The sequence below is a fragment of the Borostomias antarcticus genome (genome assembly GCF_949987555.1).
Source record: "Borostomias antarcticus genome assembly, chromosome: 17".
NCBI lineage: Eukaryota > Metazoa > Chordata > Actinopteri > Stomiiformes > Stomiidae > Borostomias > Borostomias antarcticus.
This window is the reverse complement of record NC_140250.1, coordinates 9,864,543-9,884,396: the sequence shown is the minus strand read 5'-3', so window position 1 is coordinate 9,884,396 and position 19,854 is coordinate 9,864,543. Positions and strand designations below refer to the sequence as shown.

Here is a 19,854-nt window from a genome sequence, read left to right as displayed (position 1 = left end):
CTTCATGACGGTTCTGTCCTGAACACATCTATGTGTCAGTATTGCGTCATACTTATAGCGCCACCTATTGGTGAAACAGTACGTCCTCATAACTCCTCCATACATTATCCAATTTGTCCGATATATCTCACGCTTTATGACGGTTCTGTCCTGAACACATCTATGTTTCAGTATTGCGTCATACTTATAGCGCCACCTATTGGTGAAACAGCAAGTCCTCATAACTCCTCCATACATTATCCAATTTGTCCGATATAGCTCACGCTTCATGACGGTTCTGTCCTGAACACATCTATGTGTCAGTATTGCGTCATACGAATAGCGCCACCTATTGGTGAAACAGGAAGTCCTCATAACCCCTGCATACATCATCCGATTTGCACCAAATTGCTGACGCTTCATGAAGGTGGCCTTCTGAACCCATCTATGTGTCGGTATTGAGTCACGCCTAGAGCGCCACCTACTGGTGACAGGAAGTTTCTCTCAGTACTGCACACCGAAATAGCACAGCCTTTAACGGCGCAGCACCCCGACACGCATGGGGTGCGAGGGCCCGCTCACTGCTGCTCGAAGCCCTAGTTCTCACTTGTCCTTTTACCAAGTATTACTTAGTGTATGTCAACACTGTTAACTTGTCTCCTCTCAGGTTCCCTTCAGTCCCCACCTCCGTTTCCCCCCAGCAACATCGGCCACGCCAACATCCAAAGTTATCCAGCGCAAGGCAAGTACAGCGCTATAATACATGTGTGCGTCTTGAGTGTGAGCGTGTGCTTGCATGTGTGTTAGTGTTTGAGAGAGAGTGTGTGTGTGTGCGTGTGTGAGCGTATGCTATTGTTTCAGTAATTAGGGCCCGAGCACTGGCGGTGCGAGGCCCTATTGAAACTCGAAGGATTATTATTATTCTCCTTCTTCCGAAACAAATGCCTTTTTGGCGGCCTAAACATCGATGAAAACGGATGAAACTTTGCAGATACGTCAGTCCCGGTGAAAAATTTGATAATTCATGGGTGACGGAAATGGGCGTGGGAAAACAGCTCAAGAGCGCCCCCTGGAAAATTTAAAATGGCGAGCCCCACCTTTCAGTTCGATGTAGGTGAACGAAATTCGGAGGGCATATGTATTTCATCGAGACACACTAAAATGTCTCTTGGAGCTCTACCCAACATGCAACAGGAAGTCCGCCATTTTGCTCTTAATGTGCCATTTTCCCTTGTTTTTACCATTTCCATGCCTCGTACTTTAACGAACTCCTCCTACAGATTTCATCCGATCAACTTCATATTCGGTCAGCTTCATCTTAAGACCTTTGTGATCAAAAGTTATCAAAAAAATTGAGTTTTCACCAAACACCCTTGCCGTGGCGCACCGCCAAAGTTTGACATTTCGCCATAAAACACGAAGTCTTCATAACTCCTCCATACATTATCCGATTTGTCCGATATATCTCACGCTTCATGACGGTTCTGTCCTGAACAGATCTATGTGTCAGTATTGCGTCATACTTATAGCGCCACCTATTGGTGAAAGAGTACGTCCTCATAACTCCTCCATATATTATCCGATTTGTCCGATATATCTCACGCTTCATGACAGTTCTGTCCTGAACACATCTATGTGTCAGTATTGCGTCATACTTATAGTGCCACCTATTGGTGAAACAGTACGTTTTCATAACTCCTACATACATTATCCGATTTGCACCAAATTGCTGACGATTCATGAAGGTCGCATTCTGAACACATCTATGTGTCGGTATTGAGTCATACTTATTGCGCCACCTATTGGTGAAACAGGAAGTCCTCATAACTCCTACATACATTATCCAATTTGTCCGATATATCTCACGCTTCATGACGGTTCTGTCCTGAACACATCTATGTGTCAGTATTGCATCATACTTATAGCGCCACCTATTGGTGAAACAGGAAGTCCTCATAACTCCTCCATACATTATCCAATTTGTCTGATATAGCTCATGCTTCATGACGGTTCTGTCCTGAACACATCTATGTGTCAGTATTGCGTCATACGTATAGCGCCACCTATTGGTGAAACAGGAAGTCCTCATAATTCCTGCATACATCATCCGATTTGCACCAAATTGCTGACGCTTCATGAAGGTCGCCTTCTGAACCCATCTATGTGTCGGTATTGAGTCACACTTACAGCGCCACCTACTGGTGAAACAGGAAGTCCTCATAACTCCTACATACGTTATCCGATTTACTCAACATTTCTCACGCTTCATCAAGGTACCGTCCAGAACACATCTATGCTTCGGTATTGAGTCACGCCTAGAGCGCCACCTACTGGTGACAGGAAGTTTCTCTCAGTACTGGACACCGAAATAGCACAGCCTTTAACGGCGCCGCACCCCGACACGCGTGGGGTGCGAGGGCCCGCTCAATGCTGCTCGCAGCCCTAGTTTCTATTGGTCCTTTTACCAGTGTTACTGTAGTCTCACATCATACCAAACCGTCAGCTCTAGTGTAATGATTTGTTTGTTCCCTTAGATTTCCACCGCATGATATTTGAGCAGCTGAGGGTGATTGCCACTGAAGTGAATGCATTACAAAAGCAAGTGGCGGAAAATACACACATGCTTCAGAGTCTAACTGGGGGAGCCTGTGGGGTGGCTGACCTCTCCCTCCCACCTGAGGTCAGCCTCCCTCTCCAGGACTCTACTGAACTTCAGAGCCTGGAGAGTCTACTGGGAGAGGACCCAAATCTCACAGAGAAAATGGTAATTAAAGAAGTGTATCGTACAAAGTATAGAGACACATTCACCGGAAATCGTTCTGTGCATATTATATGTTGCGGTTTACAGATCCAGACGGACTCCAGTTTCTTATTTCATCTTGCTAACAACTTTATTAATCTATTTCGGACAGATAAAGTACACATTGTCTCAATTACACTAGGCTAACTTCCTAACTAACTAATCTGTTCAGTTTCCAACCGTCTTCTTCTACACTTCAGGGCTAGCCAAGCTTCTTCTGCCTTTTTAAAAATCTACTATATGCTCGCATGAGCCAGCTTACACAGAAGCGCCACCTGGTGGCGGAAATTACACAAACAGACATTCTGTATTTGAATACAATATGATATAGGAAAAATAAAAAATGACCAATGAACTCTTACTTGGTCCCCTCTATAATAAAACATACCAATACCACTATAATCGCCTATTGGCTTTGAGTTTGGGGTTGATCAACCCCTCCTTTATTTGCACATCCCTGTGAATGTTGATGTGGTCAGGCCTCTGGCATGAATGAGAGATCATTGTGATCATTGCGCTGTGGGTGTCATGAAAAGTGCTATAAAAGCGCTATGAATTATAATTTATTACAGAAGCAATCCACTGATTTTAGCCATCTTATTATTTAGAATGATGGAATGACATGTGCGCATGTTTTAGCAGTATCCTATGTAATGATGGGTCTTGTGTAAATTATGGAACTAACTGATTCACATGACATCTACATTTCACTTTCCTCGCAGCGAGAGGAGGGAAGAACCTCAAAGATGCCGTTCGGAGGATGGGCGAGGCACTGTTCAGTAATGAACTTGCGAAAATGATTAACTGGACTGGGACCGGAGAAAAGGTGGCTTTGAAAAGCCTGGCCCTCAAAACCATCATCCATAGTAAGTTATAAAGTTATTGGAGTTAACTTCTAAAATGATTAGCTCTAAAAAATCCCAAAGGGGAAGTCCTCAAAGTATTTCTTTGTCTGAGACTGGACAGCTTGTAGAATATACTGGATGGAACCATTGGTTCCATAAGGAAAACACAACATAGCTTATAATCTTATACGCTGGGTCATCTGTTTTTACCTTGCCATCTGTACTCTAATGTCTATTGATAACAAATCTATTTAGAATGGAAGATATGTCCCAAATGAATGGACCATACCTCGGGGCATGACGGCAACTTTCCTGCTATTTTCTGCTGTCACTGTGCCAATAAAACAGAAATTGCCCTATGGGCTCTTATTTACACACACACACACACAAACTTACCACACTTATGGGAATTCAGCTGACCTCTTGGGTAGTTTGGCATTTAGCCAAATTCTTACCATGCCATTGTCCTTTGTAAATCAACAATTCATCTATGTTAAGTCTTAAGCGCATAGTCTATTTCTTTAACACACATTCGTGCAGACCTATATGTATTAAAACATGTTTCTGTGCTCATCTTTCTTTTTCTCTTCATCTCTCTTAGAGGCTACAAGGAAGAACCCCTCCACCAGGGGGACCACTGAGGAAGCACTGCAACAGGAGGTGACCAAATATTTGAAGGGATCCTCCGACAGGGAGGGCGGTTGGAAAAAAAGGAAGACCCTCTCCACCTCTACGCCCCCCCCCCCCCAGTAATAGCCTCAGCCCTCCACGTTAGTCCTTACCCCCACCCCATGCCACGGCTCCGTAACCCGCTGTGGTCTCCTCCTCCCCCTCCCTTTATTTTTTTAATATATATTTTTGAATACATTTTTTCACAGTTGATGTGAGGCTTTTCAGGGTATTCCACCGGAGTTCAAAATGGACAGTTGTCAGTCAAATTTGGTTTTCTCCCTCTCCCTTTATAGTGTTAACTAGTGTTCTATAAATAGTGTTCTTTAAATGTTAAATAGTACTATAAGTGTAAAATAAAGTGTTATATAGGTGTAATTTAAGTGTAAAATAAAGTTTTCGTCCTATTAATAAACTTTTCTATCAATGTGAACTAAGATATATTTTCTATTTTTATTTACAAAGCATTTATTATTTTCAGAAACACTGTTCAGTGCTTGTTAATATGCCCCCCCTCATGCTCAGCGGTGAAGTCTTGGTTTGATAAGTAGTCCTGTTAAGACGTGCATTGAAGTTCATTAGCCTATATTCTACAATTGCAGTTATTTTCCTCCTAACAAACCATCCTGTCTACTTTATACATAAGATAAAGCTAGCCACCACTTTCCTCCCAAACAGTATATCAATCAATCAATCAAAGCTTTATTTATATAGCTCATTTCACACCCAGAGGCAACACAATGCGCTTTACAGAGAACAAGGGAGGTGGGCATACGACCCACTCTCTACATATTCCAGAGGGAAGCAAAAAAACAGTAATCACCCGGGGGCCAGATAAGTGAGCTGTAAAAATTCTTCCCTGACCCCTCTAAATAAGGCGATCGAGCAAGCTCCAGGAGTATGTTTGTCTACCGGCTAAGAAAATTTATAAAGCAATACATTGCATTAAATTACATTTCAGAGTGAGAGAGGCTAAAAGCATCATAGGAGAGAGAATATTCTACGGACATGATACATCATCCACAGCAGACACAGGGGTATCTATCGGACTTCGCGAGGTCTGCTGGTGACAGTATAGGCCTATTTGCATGTGTGTATTTATCAGGTTAATGTCTAGTAATTATTAGGGGATATAAAGAAGAAACAAAGTCTATAAAATACTGGTGGAATGGTGGTGGAGCAATAGTGGGAGAATTCCGGATCACCAGCGGACTTCCTGCTACGAAGCTCGTTCAACATATCCAGGATAACTTTTCACTAGCTCACTCGAGTAAATCGGACAACCGCAATCACAGATAAACGGTACTACGACGGTGGCTATAAACTTGTTAAGTCTACCCAGCTGGTCCAATCTAGTGTGAAGCTGAAGTACGACTTTCATGTTGAAAGTAAAGTATTTCCCTAATGTTTGAGCTTGACTAGGACTATTATTTTGAAAGGAGGGTGGCTGTCTGGGGACAGGAAGGAAGTTTGGGGGTTAGAGCGGGAGAGTCATGAGTTGGGAGCTAGGAGTTGTTTTTGATCTGCACTGACTGTTCTTGTGAGGATACCGTTGTGTCTAATAAATAAAACTTGAATGGGATTTCTGTTTTGGAGTGACTTGTTGCTAGCTAGCACCCCCAGCCGGTTGTGCGGTTGTTGTTTTTTTCTCCCGCTCGTTCAGTTTGTGTTCGCTATTTTTTTTTATTTTTACAAGACTAAGCTCCCACCACTATGACTACTACAGCAAGTGATACACCCCCCGTTTCCAGTGGCTCAGCCATGTCAACGGCTCAGATTCCAGCTCCAGTTCTTCCAACTACTATCCAGTACAACTCAACACTGCCGCCACAGTTTACTGGAGATGGACAGCAGAGCTTCTCTCAGTTGGTGAGACAATTCCAAGTCTGCTGTGAGACCTCTCCGGGCATGACTACACTACGCCTGGCTAAGATCCTGCCATCCAGATTAGCTGGGCCTGCTTTTGGCTGTTGGGACAGTTTATTAAACGGCGTAAAAGATGATTATGATGCCACTTGCACAGCTTTGAAGGCAGTTTTTGACCAGCGACAGGACATTAGAACATTCCAGACATACCTAAATGCCAGACCCCGCCAAGCTGGTGAGCCATTGCAGGTATATGCTGCTGAACTGCGACAGTTGGTGCATCTGGCTTTTCCTGACTATGGTGTTGACAATACAGACATATTCAGTACCACTCCCTCTGATCTGGGTCTAGCCACACACCCAATCCATGTAATGACAACCTCCCCCGTACGCCAACGAGCTTACCGCACAGCTCCGCATCTTTGGGAGGAAAGTGCAAAAGCTTCTTGATGCCGATCTGATCGAGCCCAGCTGTTGTCCCTGGGCCTCCCCAGTGCTCTTAGTGAGAAAGAAAGATGGCTCTTATCGATTCTGTATAGATTATCGTAAACTGAATGCAGTTACCGTATGGGATGCTCCCCCGTTACCTAGAGTGGATGACAGCCTGGATGCCTTGTCTGGGGCCACACTCTTTAGCACCATAGATTTATCATGTGGCTACTGGCAAATTCCCATGGTAGACTCAGATAGGGAAAAAACAGCTTTCACAACTGGGGATGCATTGTATCAGTTCAGAGTAATGGCCATGGGCACCCCCCACTTCCCAGCGTGTAATGGAGCTTGTTCTCAGAGGCCTACACTGGTCAAAGGCTTTAGTCTGCTTAGATGATATCATCTTGTTCAGCAGATCCTTCGACGAGCACATCTCCTGCCTGCAAGAGGTTTTCAGTAGACTCCGGGTGGCTGGCTTGAAACTTAACCCACAGAAATGCCAGCTGTTTCAGAGATCGGTGCTGTTCTTGGGACATGTGGTCTCCCGTGAGGGAATCTCCCCAGACTACACAGTGACGGCCAAAGTACTCCAGTGGCCCCGACCAACTACTCCTACCGAGGTGAGGGCTTTCATAGGGCTCTGCTCCTACTACAGACGGTTCATCAGGGGATTTGCCCACAAGGCAGCCCCTCTACATGGACTCACACAGAAACATGTCTCCTTCGATTGGGATCCAGAATGCGAGGAAGCCTTCTGCTACTTTCGCCCGGCCCTGTCTGAACCACCCATACTGACATGACATACCCATACTTCACCCTGCCCTTCGTGCTGTATACAGACGCGTCACATGATGCTGTTGGCTCTGTTTTGGCACAGGAACAACAAGGCACAGAGAAGGTTGTGGCTTACGCCAGCCACGTACTGATCACTACCGAACGCAACTGGTCAACATTTGACAGGGAATTGTGGGCAATTGTATGGTCTGTAAGACATTTCTCTCACTACCTCACAGGACGACCATTTGTCATAGTCACTGACCACCGACCTTTGGTTGGCCTACAGAAGCTGCCTATCCAACATGACCCCACAGGCAGAAGAGCCCGATGGGCTCTTGAACTGGACGTCTATGACTGGACCATCCGACACAGAGCAGGAAAGTTTCATGGTAACGCTGACTCTCTTTCATGCCGTCTAGAGGGGGATAGCAAGGAAATACAGGGTGGAGAACTGCAGTCTGGCATGACTACACTTTCAAAGGATACCCAGACACACATGCAAGCCCCAGCCGCCTCACCCTATCGAAAAGATGAACTACTCACACATGCATGTCAAGCCAAAAGCACAATCTGCGTACCGCCCGATCAGACTGCATCAGCGATTGAAAACATCAACTCCATGCTTGACCTGTCTCAGATGCGACACGTGGATATGCAACAATAGTAGGCACAGGATGAACACCTTTGTGTGGTTCGTGGTTGGGTGGAGAAAGGGCAAAGGCCTCCTTATGCAGCAATTTGTGACCTACCCCCTGCTATTAAAGGAGTAGTAAAGGGAAAATGCAAGTTTAGCCCTGTTTTAAGGTTACTTATGATCATATACAATGGTTCAGATCAAAACGTTGACAAAACTAGCACTTTTGAGAAAGTCTGTTAATTGCTCTACCACCGTTTTGGTCATACAATGGATGTGGGTGGGCATCTTGAAAAATCTTTCAAAAACATGTAAACTCTCGATAGTAGCTGCGGACATTACAGAACTACCGCCAACTCCATCGGGCCACCGGTATATTTTGGTGGTGCAAGATTACTTCACAAAGTATGTCAACTTCTATCCAATGAAAGATCAGCGTGCTGTGACTGTATCTGAGATTCTCTTTGAGCAGTACATCTCAGAATATGGGGTTTTCGAGTCTCTTCTAACCGATCAGGGCAGGCAGTTTGAATCTGATCTCGTCAACCAACTGTGCCTCAAACTTGGAGTGAAAAAGGTCAGAACGTCCAGTTATCATGCACAGTGTGATGGAATGGTGGAACGAATGAACCGCACCATGAAAGACCAGCTTGGTAAATTGTTATATGAACATCAGGATGCTTGGGACACTATGCTGCACCAGGTGCAGTTAGCTTACAATACGAGTGTTCACAGTAGTACAGGATACACCCCATTCTTCCTGACACATGTCCGAGAGGCACCACTGCCTGTGGACTTGCTTTTCTCTGCTCCCGAGGCCCCCTCTGCTGCATCCTAGAACAAGTACATAACTATCGGCAATATTTACAGACCTCCCTCTGATTCCTTTAACACTATCAGTTCTACCATACAGTCTATCACCTGCAAAATGAATTTATTATACTAGGTGACTTTAATAAAAATTGGCTTGATAAATCATCTAGTAAAGAGAAAAGCATTGTTGGTAGTATGAGCCTAACACAGTTAATTAGTGAGCCCACTAGAGTCACAGCCACATGCCAATCCCTTCTCCATTGGATTTTAGTGTCACATCCTAATAGATGCAGGGGTGCAGGGGTTTTCTGCCTCAGCGATCACTCTCCTGTATATTGTATTTGGAAAATCAAACTACTCAAACTGCCACCCAAGTTACTGCTATCACAATTCAATTAAAATGTAGCCTACTTCTCTTTGTTCATAGGAACAGGAGGCTAGTGTAATTAATCAAAATTAAAGACTTGAAAATATAATTAAAAAAAATAGTGGTTTTACTTGGTTCTCCATCACCCACAGCCTACATGAAACTGCAGGTAGGCTAATAAAACGCAAGCCAGTGCATAGCCTACAGTCTACGACTGTTAATGCACAAGGCAAAATATGGCTCAAGCAGCTGTCATTCTGCAATTTTTCATATGATATCGGGGAAAGCCAAAGAGGGTTTTTTGTCGGTTTGAAAAAGGTCTTCACTGTTAATTCGCACACTGAAGTTCCATATAGAATCGTAACGTCCATATGCCATTTTCCAAGTGAAGTGGTCTGTCAGCGAGCAGTGCTTCATACGTTATGATCCATAATTTGGAACTTAACCTGCCCCGGAGCAGGTTAGCTCGGCAGCATAAGTTACCATGGCGATATAGCACGGTGAAAAGTGAACCACCTTCGTGGGACGGATAAACCAGGCTTGAATCTGAAGTTAACCCCGTAATCCTGTTTCATAGTACAGGGCCCAGGTCTGTCATCACTCAGAATGGGGATGGTGCTCAGTAATGGGGTCTGTTCCCTGCACTACAATTTCAAGGTTCAAGGTGGTTTGTTTTTGTTGTGTCTTTCATATGCAGTTTCAATTACATTAGATGTCTCCAAGCTCAGTTTGTTTTAAAGCAACTCTTCTTTATATTAATTTATTCATTACAGATCTAGATGTTCCTTGTCTGGCCGTCATATCACCACTGGGGTTACTTTGCACTTGATACACGACAAAACAACACACTACAATGCCATGGCTGACCCAGTCGGTGCCATCTTGCCCATAAACGGATGGATGGGTGGCAAGTAGAAAACAGGAAGTAGAAAGCAGGACGCAGAAATTCAGTGAAGAAGAGTGTTGCTCTGTTGTTGATGACTTGAGCTGCGTCCCCCCACCCGCCTCGAGTGGGGCATTTAATCTTCTGCCGGCATTTGGGAAGAACTTGGCTCAGATTAGCTCTGTGGAAGTCACCCAGCATGACAACAAAACAGTTTGGATGTTTACGTTCAACACTATGTTGTTCGGCGAGTGTGTTTTGCGCCTCCTGCACGGGGATGTCAGGTGGAATATACACACACGCTAGGATAAAGGATTTGAACTCCCGAGAAGAGTAGGATGGGCGACAGTTTATGAAGAGGGATTCTAATGTCGAAGAACAGTGCCGTTTAATCACTGTCACGTCCTTGCACCATGCTTTGTTCACATATAAACAAACTCCCCCACCAAGCTTTTTACTGGACAGGTGAGACTCGCGGTCCGCGCGATGTAGCTGAAACCCCTCGAGATGTAATGCAGCGTCAGGGAGAGCATCGGACACCCATGGCTCTGTGAATGACAGGATGAGCGGAAGTCTCTGTTTTTAGCTACTAGCAGCTGGAGTTCATCCATCTTGTTGAATAGCGAGCACAAGTTAGCTAGGCAGATTCCTGGTAGAGGTGTTCGTGAGCCGCGTCTACGAAGCCGAACAAGGTCCCCAGCTCTCCTCCCTCACTTGAGGTACTGGTGAAAAGACATCAGTACCTCTGACCAAGATATCCAGTAAATCTACAGAGTTGGTGAGTAAGTCCGGTATAAAGTCAATAGGGGTTGCTCCCCTAATACTAACAAGTTCCTCTCTGGTGTAGGAGGTCTTGCAGGACACAAACTTAGACGAAACAATATATACCATAGCAGACTACGATGCCATGGCTGACTCAGTCGGCGCCATCTTGCCCATAAACGGATGGGACGGGTGGCAAGTAGAAAACAGGAAGTAGAAAGCAGGACACATAAATTCAGCGAAGAAGAGTGTTGTTCTGTTGTTGATGACCTGAGCTGCGTCCCAGGAATATATCACCATCCTCTGACTGTTTGTGAAGTATAGAGCTATCCATCCACCTCAATACCATCCATCAACTTACACCACCAATGGGATTTGTAGTAGCTGTCAAGTGTCCTGGAAGTATTAATTAGAGCGACATGGCTGATGGTTGTTAACGGTGCACAGCATGATTTCCCTATCCATCTGAGCCACTGATGGACACTTAGCTGGGTACTACTTAGCTACAGTGCACCTGAGAGTCCACATAGGAGGAGACTATATTTATGGGACTGCTCCGAGCCAACTCCAGCGGACTGATCCAAACATTTTTCCACGTACTTATAAAACTCTTGTTCTCCGCGCCATGCATTACCTCAATGCACTTAAGGCACTTTGCTTGAGTTTTTATATCAGCCCTTCCCCTTAAAAGTAAGCAATGGCCCTGCTGAAATGCAGACTGTGTGTGTATACGTGCGCTTGCTACAAGCCTTCAATAGTGTCATGTCACTCAGCGAGACACCGCCCGCCGGCGTTTAGAAAGAAGGCTTTCGGGGGGGTTTCATTGCCCCGCAGTTCTTCTGTTTACACCTGGGAGCTCTCAGTATCCATGCCGCCAGGCTGTGAATATACTATTTATAGCCACTCACTCATTTTCCTTTTAGAGGTTTGCTACCCGGCGAGTGAGTGATTTAAAATGCATGAAATCCGAAGGCCAGATAATGAGGAGCCTCTTACAATGGTGTTGGTTGCTCCTAAACCCGCCTTAAGAGGCTCTTGTTGGCCATCTCTCTGATTGAAATTTAGGCTCTTTTGAGCCTGATAATACAAGGGCGTTGGTGGTTAAAACGGTCAGAGAGGCAGTTCAATGATAGAGTCAGGGTCACAGTCGACCTAAAGAGGGCAGCACTAACAAGCACTTCAACAGCTCGGTCAGTGCTCAGTCACCTGAGAGATAGAGAGGGAGAGAGAGAGGAGAGAGAGGGAGAGAGAGAGGCAGAGAGAGAGAGGGAGTGAGAGAGAGGGAAAGAGAGAGAGGGAAAGAGAGAGAGGGAAAGAGAGAGAGGGGAGATAGAGAGAGAGGGATGAATAAATGTCATGTGGTTAAAGAGGAGAGGGGTATCAGTCGGGGGCTGGGTGTGTGGGTGAGTGGTGGAGAGTGGGCTGGGTGTGTGTGTGTGTGAGTGAGTGGTGCAGAGCGGGGCCTGGGGGCCCGGGGTCTGTGTGCTGTATTACACATACCTGACGGGGTCAAAACGTGAGAGGTGCCACCCCCCCGCGGCGAGACTCCACTCCCATTCTCGGGACCGGATGAAAAAGTATGGTACCGAGGGGGGGGGGGGCGGGAAAGGGGGGAGGAGAGAAAAGCAGAGCCAGGTGCTATACAGGTCAGCGCTCCACCTGCCTTCTGCCTCCCCGCCACCCATGGCGTGATGGAACTTTTCCCGTCGCTTGGGTATTAGCGAGGGGTCACGCCCCTCCTCCCCCTAGCCACATTTCAAGTGCTTTGCATAAACAAGCTCTAAATAAAAGCAAGAACCGGCGTCTCAAGGTAAATGTGATTGATTGCATCCAGCGCCTTGTGGGGGGGGGTTTCAGTCTGATCGACCTGAAAGGACGATCAAACGCTTGGGACACATTTCAGGGGTGCACGCGTGGCAGGATGGAGAGTGGAGAAAAGAAAACAGAGAAGAGCGTCGCCTTAATTACCTCCTCGGTCATCAACGCGCCCCACGCCTCATGAAACCTTAATTACGGCAACCAGATAGCGACACTTTTATTCACTGTGTTCACTGCATCAGCACGGCGACAGGAAGCACGGCGACAGGAAGCACCCCCCCCCCCCAAAAAAAAAACTTCACATGAATTTGATTCCCACCAGAGACAGGCGGTACAGTACAGTATGTACACCTGGCTACCTTCTGTTTTCCTGTCTACTGTCTGGAGTGAGTGAATTGTCGCGCCTGGTACTGGGTATAGCAGCTGTAGGGAGAGTGTTTTAACCCCATCCTTTCCTCCTCTCCTCTCCTCCTCGTCGTTTATGTTGCCTGGCTCCCGTCCCCTGAGGACAGGTTGTAATTGACACAGAGGATCTGTCCATCCTCAGCATCTGTAAGGGACGGGTTAGGGCATCACTCTCTCACGTCCTTCTCTCTGGCTCTCTACTCTGCCTCCATCACTCTCTCTCTCTCTACTTTCCATCCCTCTTTTTCTCTCTGGCTCTACTCTCCCTCCATCACTCTCTCTCTCTACTCTCCACCTCTCTCTAGCTCTCTACTCTCGCTCCATCCCACTTTCTCTCTACGCTCACCATCGCTCTCTAGCTCTCTCTACTCTCTCCATCCCTCTCTCTCTCTCTACTCTCCCTCCATCCCTGTCAGAGCTCAACAGTGCGAGTGTTTTGGTCACATTTGCGAATGGATAATTTCCTGTGCGACCAGAAATGTACATTAGTAGTAATTACTGTATCATGTTTAACAAATGATTTGTTAGACATCCATGAACAATCTATAAATCATTTGCAGATGCTATTGTGTGCCCTAATCTAAAGAATTGATAAATGAATAAATGACGATTATTCATTATAAACAAATGTCTAATAATGTTTGCTAATTATTTGTAAACTTTTTCCTCACGTTATAAATGTCGTAGACAGTTTTGGTATTCATCCTTCTTTGTGACATCAGTGAGAGAATAGGGAGTACTGTATGATGTATACATTTTATTAACAAGACCCAATATTGTTTATTAAAAAGGGAAAAAAAAAAATTCTAACAAATTATTTGATAAACATGATACAGTAAGAGAAGTCTAGGAATTTTGTGTCTATTTATAAAAGTCAGATTGTTCATAACAGGTTGAGAAAAAAGTCTACAAATAGTTTATAAACATTAACAAACATTTGTAAATAATGAATAGTCTTCACTTTAGATTAGGGCACACAATAGCGTCTGCAAATGATTTATAGATTTTTACTAAATGTCTAACAAATAATTTGTTAAACATGATAAGAGAAGTCTAGTAAGTGCTTTGTCTCTTAAAAGCCAGATTGTTCATAACAGGTGAGGCAAAAGTCCACAAATAATTTATAAACATTAACTGACATTTCTAAATAATGAATAGTCTTCACTTTAGATTAGGGCCCACAATAACATCTGACAATAATCTATACATCTTTTAAGAATGTTTTATAAAGCATTTGTTAAACATGAAAAAAGAAATTAAGGTATCGTATCGTATTTTTACAAATGTTACTACACATTAGATTACATCTTTGAATATTTTACTAATAATTTACAAATAAGGTTGATCTTGTGTAAAAAATGATCTACTGATCATATGAACGATGTAGTACATTTTCAAATCATGTACTAATCAGTTATAAATGATTGGATAATCATTAACAAATGTATATTCATGGTTTGTTCATGATTAGCAAATTATCTACTAATAGCTTACAAATGATTTATAACTTAAGTTACAAACTATTTATTAATCATTTACAAACATATACAAATGCTTAATTCATGATTAGTTTACTATCTACTATTAGCTTATAAATGTGTTATAACACATTGTTATTATAAAGTGTTACCCACATTTGCATTGTTTGTGTTTCCATTTTTGTTATGGCGAAGAGCCAGTCATAACATTAAAAAATAAAATTCTACAAGGTTGGGATTAGGCTAAATGAAGTGCTTTGTTTTTAAATGTCCCCTTTACAAAAATTGCTGAATTTTCATTGTGCTACTAAAAAAGTGTTGAGCCCTGCCTCTCTTTCTACTCTCCATCCTTCCCCCTCTCCCACTTCTCTCCCCTCGGTGATTCAATAGCCTGGGGAGATCATGTGACATCGGTGCTCTTGATAGGAAATACCCTTGACACTGCTGCTCCTAGCAAAGCTTCTCACAGGTAAACACACCACCCCCAACTCACCCCCAGGGTGAAAAATGGACCGATCCACCCCCTAGCCCAGGTGAATGGATCTTCCTCCATTCCAAACCCCCTGGCTTGTCACACATGCACACATGCCCATGTACGAACACACACACACACACACACACATACACACACACAAATACACACTAGCTAGCTAGCGGTGGCTAACCTAATGGATGCCCCCCCCCCCCTTCCCAACAACACTGGAGGCTTGGGTACGGGGCGAAATGGGAAATGTCAGCTGAATACCAGAGAGCACGGCACATTTAGTGAAGGTCAGGGGAAGTCGTGATGGCTTGGCAACATGTATGAAGAGGGTTGTATAAAGGCCATGAGGTGCAGGTGTTGAGAACTGAGAAGAAAGATTTATGGTTGCGCACAGAAAGGCTGCAGCCTCATATAACAAGAAGACACATGCAGAAAAACAACAAACATAAGCTGTACAGCTGGCATCTACACACAGGACGGCATCTTTGAAACAACCCAGAAAGTAAAAGCTATTTTTATTGTGGGGAAATTGCACTGGAGGCATGGCAACTGTCAACGCAGAACACGAAAACGAAAAAAAAAAAAAATCTATATGAACTCTCAAACCGGGTCTGACCCTAACCTTACTCCTAACTCTTCAGATCACAGGCTGATAGAAAATGATGGTTTCATCCATTATAAGCCAGACAATGAGTGGAGTGAGTTTTTTATCAGCAGCGCTCTCGCTCTGAGCACCTCTGTGATGGAGCCGGGCACAATTTTAAATTTTGCTTCAAGTGATAGGTGATAGTGATAAGTGATTTTGCTTCAAGATAGGGCCTATCAAGATCCACAAGTAGCCTACTCATGCATTTAAGTAAACTGTACAATTGAATCTGCTCTCAGCACATCCCATCCCAATCTGCTCTCAGCACATCCCATCCCTTTCATGTAGGCTATATATTTAGCATTTTGTATTAACAGTCCATATACTGTCTTGTTTTCTATTGTCATTTTGTATTGTTTTGTTTTTTTCACCTTGCCTAAGCTTTGTGTGCACGTTGTAAGAGCCAGTGGAGAAACATCTCACTGCTCATTTTACTGGTATGTTGCATGTGACGAATAAAACGTCGAATTTGCACGTGAACTTGAACAACAATCATGTCAATTGGGAACCATGCCATCCAATAATCAGTGATCGATTGAGCTTTTTAAAGGCCCAACTTTTCTTTTCTTTTCTCTCAACTTTTTCCGCGGTGTCTGGGCACACAACCCAGGAGCTGGCTGGTTTATGTATGCACATTCAGGTGTAGGAGAACGCGCGTTCAGCTTCAGAAGCAGTGGCATTCCTCTGGGGGAGCACAGCTGAGAACACTTTAAGAACACATTTCCACGCTGTTACGTTCCCGCATGCGCGCACACTTGCCGGTGTGTGTGTGCGTGTGTTTCCGTAGTTGTTATTTTCCCCTTCTCTCTCTCCTCTCCTGTCATTCATCTTTTAGGTTCCCGTTCCTGATTGGCCAATCATTGTCATCATTGCATCTGTTCATTCATCTGTTGCTGTCCTGCTGTCCAATGGGGAGCCAGTGCGCTTCTATAAAAACCTTCCCCTGACGTCTCATTGGCGGCTGACCCGTTCTTTGTGTTGCTCGTTTGTATCAGTTGTCAGCTCTGTTTGTTTGTTCTTCGTTATGGTTAATGTTAAGTTACTCGAGTTATCACTTTCTTTTTAATTCAATCTATTTTTCAGTAAGCTGAGAGGTAAGGTTGAGCAGGGCTTAGACACCCTGGGGTATACATTTCACATGTAGGTTATTGTTTTGCTATACACACCAGGCTCTAGGGACGAGTGCCACCCGTTGTATTAGTTCAGTTTAGTCATTATTGCACTAGTTAGGGGTTCACGTTAGTTTATGTTTTTTTTGTAGGTTTGGCACCGTCCTTTGTTCCCTTATTCCCTCAGGCGACCTTTTGTTGTTGTTCAGGTACCATGCATCACTTGGCTCTTTTTGGTTAGGGCCATTAAACTTACACCTTTTTGCTATATTTCTGTGTTGTGTCCTTCCTTTGCAATATGCTTGGTGTGTCCCCTTTATGTTACAATTCCGCAGCTCACCTAGACTATTCAAGCAATGCTTGAGGGACGCAACACATGCGTTCATGAATCCGGCAGGGCTCTTTCTTAGAGTTGGTCTTACGAAGTTGGACACTTAAGAAAATGTTCAGGAATGAGGTCCATTGTTTCTTCTCGGTCTCTTTCCCTGGCGTTGTTTGTATCCGTTGCTGTAGTGTGTGCGCGGCGTGTGTGTGCATGTGTGTGTTAGCACTGGTCTGAGCTGTTTGGCTATAATATAATGATAATAATAATATAATATAATGATAATGCAGCTGCTATCAGTGTTGGGAGTTCCATTTGTGGAAGCTCTGGGTTCCTGGACCAGTACCCGGTGCTCTGGAGAGCTCACCTGTTCTTAAGATGCTGGATGCTGCCCAGGCATTTGAAACGCCCATTCACCATGATGGCCATGCGCGTGCACAGCGCCTCACACTCCTCCATGCTGCGGGAGAGAGAGAGAGAGAGAGAAAGAGAAAGTCAGGAAGGAGGGGGGTGTAAGAGAGCCCCTCCCTCCTGTCTAAACAAATAAAGAGGACATTCACATGGTGTGACTTGTTGGATGAGCACAGAGGAAACAAGTTTGGAATCAGAATCAGTTCTTTCTCTAATGTGTCTGCTGTATGCCTTAAAATCAGTACAGTTTCACATACCCATGAAATAATGTTTCATGTAACTAAATAGTGTCATGTACTGTACAGACATAATGCCATCGATTGGAGATGATGAATAATGTTTGATAAACAGCTTCTATTTTCAGAAACTAACTTTTAGTTTTTCAACTCATGACCAAGCTCAATTTGATATCAATCGCATTTGATTAAAAAAAAGAAAGAAAACATCTGGACGGCGTCCAGGTAAACAGTGCAACATTCTGCCTAATAAATTATTTCCCTCAGTGATGCGCTTCCCTTGGTTCAGGGGAGGCGTTTGGGGAGTGGGCGCATGATCGATTAACAATTTTTAACGCTGGACGGTTCAGGTTGGGTGTTTGCAGGGATGGAACATTAGCTTCACAGACCACCGATGATCATTTGTATACCAAATTCCCTCCTGACGCTCCTGGCCCATCAGTTGACAAAAATCGCAATTAGCAAGAGAAGCAGAGAACATCTGTACATTAAGTTGTACTTCCTGATTTCCTGGAATGATGCAGTACTCCACCATTTCTCAGCGGTGAGGTGAGGTTTTCCTGAGGGATGACGCAATTAGCATTATGACTTTGTTAAACCTGGTGAATGTGCACTGCAAACGAGCACCTGTGAATGTGCACTGCAAACGAGCACCTGCTGGCGATATGGACGATTGGACGCACATCAGCTGTAGTGGCTGAGACAACAAATGCCTTTTTTGTTTTCTGCCATAGCTGGTGTTGGGAATGTGAATGATGAATTTCAAACTCTAAAGCACTAAGATTATTTCCTCCTTACTGCTATAAATCCAACAGAAGATGGTTTTGAAAACAGCAGCAGTTTTGGGAAATGTGAGTGAGACCGTGAATGTGGCGTCCATTCATCACAGACTCTATCATGGGAGTTGTAGTACTGTCGGTAGGCTAGCTTGGTAGATTGGTTGGCACAATGTCGCCTCACAGCAAGGTCCTGGGTTCGATTCCCACTTGGGACTGTGGGAGATGTTTTTTGATGTTGCACAATGGTCATCTTCAGAATATATTAAGCATGGTTAGTTTTAGATTACCTTCAGAATACACCAGCATTGTCACATATTGCCGTTTAGAGAAACAGGAGCACTTCTGACTATGCTTCCCCATGTCACATACTCTGTGTACTACTAAACTATGGAGACTGTGTTAGCAAGCCAGGGGATCAGAAATGTAAATTAAGGTTATGCCAGTAAGGTTCAGGTTAGTTGATAACTTCAGGATGTTGAGAACATGATTGGATCATCCTTGCCTCTGCAGAACTCAATAAAGGGAGAATATTTTGTTTTAATTAGACATCATGCTTCTGAATCATGTACTGAGTATTACTGTCAGCAATCAAGATCTATTGAACTATTGAACACTGGTTTCCAGTGTTTCTTTCATTAGTTAAACAACAGAGACAGCAGCATGCAAGAGGACTCAACACTTCTGACCATCAGGATTCAATAAATTACATCTGTGTAAATTATGCTGTCGGCTCGGCACTGTTGGAATGTTCTCCCCAAAGGTGTCAGGTACTCAGATAGGGTATCTACCTGGTCTTTCTGTGCAGAGTTTGCATGTTCTCCTTGTGTTCAAGAACCCCAATATGAAAAACATGCAGAAGAACAGATCGCTCTCCTGTCTGTCCCTGACCAGGATTGGACAAAGCACTGAGATTGGTCCCTGGGCGCGTCCCCTGCACGCACCTTCTGCTCCTGGTTGCTCTTGGAGGAAGGGCAGTACGGATGGGTCAAGAGCAGAGACACATTTCATCGTAGACCATTACAATGACGGCTGGTTCATAAGGGCGATATGGGTGATGCACCACCAAAGTTAAAGTCGCACTGAAATGAAAAATGCATTCTGTCCCATTTTGGTTCACATAATTTGTCATAGTGTTCACCTATTCTGTATTATGTATGCCCAAAAAATTTCAAAATTCTACTTTTGTTGTAATCTTATATCAAAGTATATAATTTCTTACTTCCTGGAAAATGGTAGGTCACGTGCAATGACGACAACAGAGATTATATTCGATTATATTAGATTTTAGGCCAATAATCTCACGACATCCACCCGTCAATCAATGCTATCCTTCTATCGA

At 44.1% G+C, this 19,854-nt stretch overlaps 1 protein-coding gene across 1 annotated transcript in view; it reads right to left on the bottom strand.

The window, feature by feature from the left end:
* Positions 1-19,854, bottom strand: part of LOC311320254 (phospholipid-transporting ATPase ABCA1) — a gene marked incomplete at both ends in the record, with an annotated part of 445,813 nt that overhangs the window by 101,159 nt on the left and 324,800 nt on the right. Inside the window, one exon of the mRNA XM_084451987.1 lies at positions 17,457-17,549. Coding sequence (XP_084308113.1) covers positions 17,457-17,549 — 93 coding nt within the window. The remainder of the gene's footprint in view (positions 1-17,456; positions 17,550-19,854) is intronic.